Below are 2,106 nucleotides of genomic sequence, written 5' to 3'. Positions count from 1 at the left end.
GTTGGACAGGTGTACCTAATAAAGTGGCCGGTGAGTGTATATTAATGGTGAACACAACTTAAAATAATATATTTTTGTGTTGTTTATGTTTTTGACAGATATTAGAAGATTTTTTCTTCTTTCTGCTGCCTTTCATTTTATTTATCTTTTTTCTTCTGCTGTGTATAGAGTTTATTTTGTTTTTAATGAAATGAACATATCTTAAAACCAAAATTTAATAGAGGTGCAACAATGTTTTGCTATTAAAATAACATAGTTTTCTATATATTAAATTTACAGGATTTTAGAAAGCTCACTTGTAGCCATCTTTGTATTGAATTAAGTTTGTGCATTTATAGTTTTTAGGTTTGTGACATCATCTTGAGCCATTCAGAAAACATCTGGGGTCTCATTTATAAAGGATTGCGTGGAAACCATACTAAAAGTGAACGTACGGCCAAAAGGTGAAAATGGCGTATGCCAAAAAAGTTCAGATTTATAAAACCGTGCGTACGCATGTTTCTGCGCATCTTTCCTTTATAAATCACAGCCACATGTCAGAGTTTGTGCACGAGGTCCCGCCTCAGGTTCTACCCTCTACACGCCCACACTCAACCATAAACAGTCAATGTAAAGTACCTCATGAATGTAAAGATGTATTTAAATCAGTCAGCTGATCAATGTCAAAAAGAAGTGATTGGCTCAGACACACTCCATCGTGTGTCTGGATGATGACAGGTGCTGACTGACAGCTGCTCACGTGAACAGAATGTCTGTAATTGACAGATTTTCCCTGATTTTGCAGGTTTACGGACGTCTCTGAGAGCCTGCAGGACGATAAAAACAATMAGTATAATTAAATGCAAATATAGAGCCGAAGTATGCAAAACTACTTCACCATCTGTGTCGCAGTTTCACGTCTCCAAAAYRAGCRYACGCATGGGTCAGAGCTGGCGTGAGGCACCGCACATTTTCACGTCAAGTTTGGATTTTATAAATCACAACCTTTGCGTGAAAAGTGGTGTACGCACATTTCTGGGCTCATATTGTACGTACGCAAGTTTTATAAATTCGACCCCTGATCAAGTACTACACTGCTGTAGGCAGACAGGTTCCTTCAGGACCACAGCAAATTCTCTGAAGCACCTTCTCAGAGACTGTGACTCTGTTGAAGATCCTCATCACATCTCCTCTGACCACAGCTGACTCTGAGAGGATCTTCTCAACACCGAAGAGAATCCAGACTTTACTCAGGTACACAACACCACATCTCACTGCACTGACCATGCTTTATAGAGAATAATCTTGTTAAAACATTCCTGACTGAGTCATGAAGAAATTTGCTTTTCAGTAACAGAAGAGCAAACTTTAAGTACAAACAATAAAACACTACATGTAATGTTGTTTTATTATTTTCATGTAAAATACACTGGCATGAAACAACTTAGTACATGTTTGAAATGTCTTTTTGAGATATGTTTATATTGGAGCTGTAGCCCCCCCTGGAGAAAAAGCCACCAGCTGCCACTGTGCTAAACTGTAACATGATGACATGAAGAGAAAGAATAAAAACAAACCTGATGTCTGCAGCTGGTGGTTGAGGCTGTAAACTGCTTCTATCTGKATCTTCATGTTTTCATCTTCCTCATCTTTAGCTCTGAGGAAATCCTCCGACTTCTCTTCTTGCTCTGTTTTTACCTGCTGTCTCCACATCTCTTCTGAGCAGCAGGCCACGGGACACAGTTAGCTCGGAGCTACAGAACAATGATAAAGTTAGCAGCAGTGATACTAGAAGACTTCCGATAGCGGCTGCTGGCTGGCCTTCAAAATAAGAGCTCAGAGTGACTTGTCTCTCAGCACTAACTCGTAGAACTGAAGAGCAGTTGAGAAGGGGTTATCTGCTGAATCAAAGTGGGCGTATCACAAGAGTGGGCGTGTCTAAAGCATATATACTATGGGCTACGAGGCCTACGGCTGTGTCCAAAACGGCAGGACGGGTCCTCCGAAGGTCGAATTTGTCGGCCGCATACGTCACAGCGCCGCGACGAAGGACGTCCAAAACGGAAGACTCCTCCGATGCGTCCGACAAATACAGTGGGGAAAATAAGTATTTAGTCAGTCACCAAT

At 41.0% G+C, this 2,106-nt stretch overlaps 1 protein-coding gene across 1 annotated transcript in view; it reads right to left on the bottom strand.

Moving 5' to 3' along the window:
• The window catches only part of LOC106532703 (zinc finger protein 2-like), a 15,738-nt gene extending 14,004 nt beyond the window's left edge, over window positions 1–1,734 (bottom strand). Inside the window, exon 1 of the mRNA XM_014028826.1 lies at window positions 1,557–1,734. Coding sequence (XP_013884280.1) covers window positions 1,557–1,692 — 136 coding nt within the window. The 5' untranslated portion in view covers window positions 1,693–1,734. The remainder of the gene's footprint in view (window positions 1–1,556) is intronic.
• Window positions 1,735–2,106: the final 372 nt, after the last annotated feature.

This window comes from Austrofundulus limnaeus, unplaced genomic scaffold, assembly GCF_001266775.1.
Source record: "Austrofundulus limnaeus strain Quisiro unplaced genomic scaffold, Austrofundulus_limnaeus-1.0 Scaffold816, whole genome shotgun sequence".
Taxonomy (NCBI): Eukaryota; Metazoa; Chordata; class Actinopteri; order Cyprinodontiformes; family Rivulidae; genus Austrofundulus; species Austrofundulus limnaeus.
This window is presented reverse-complemented; position numbering and strand designations above follow the sequence as displayed.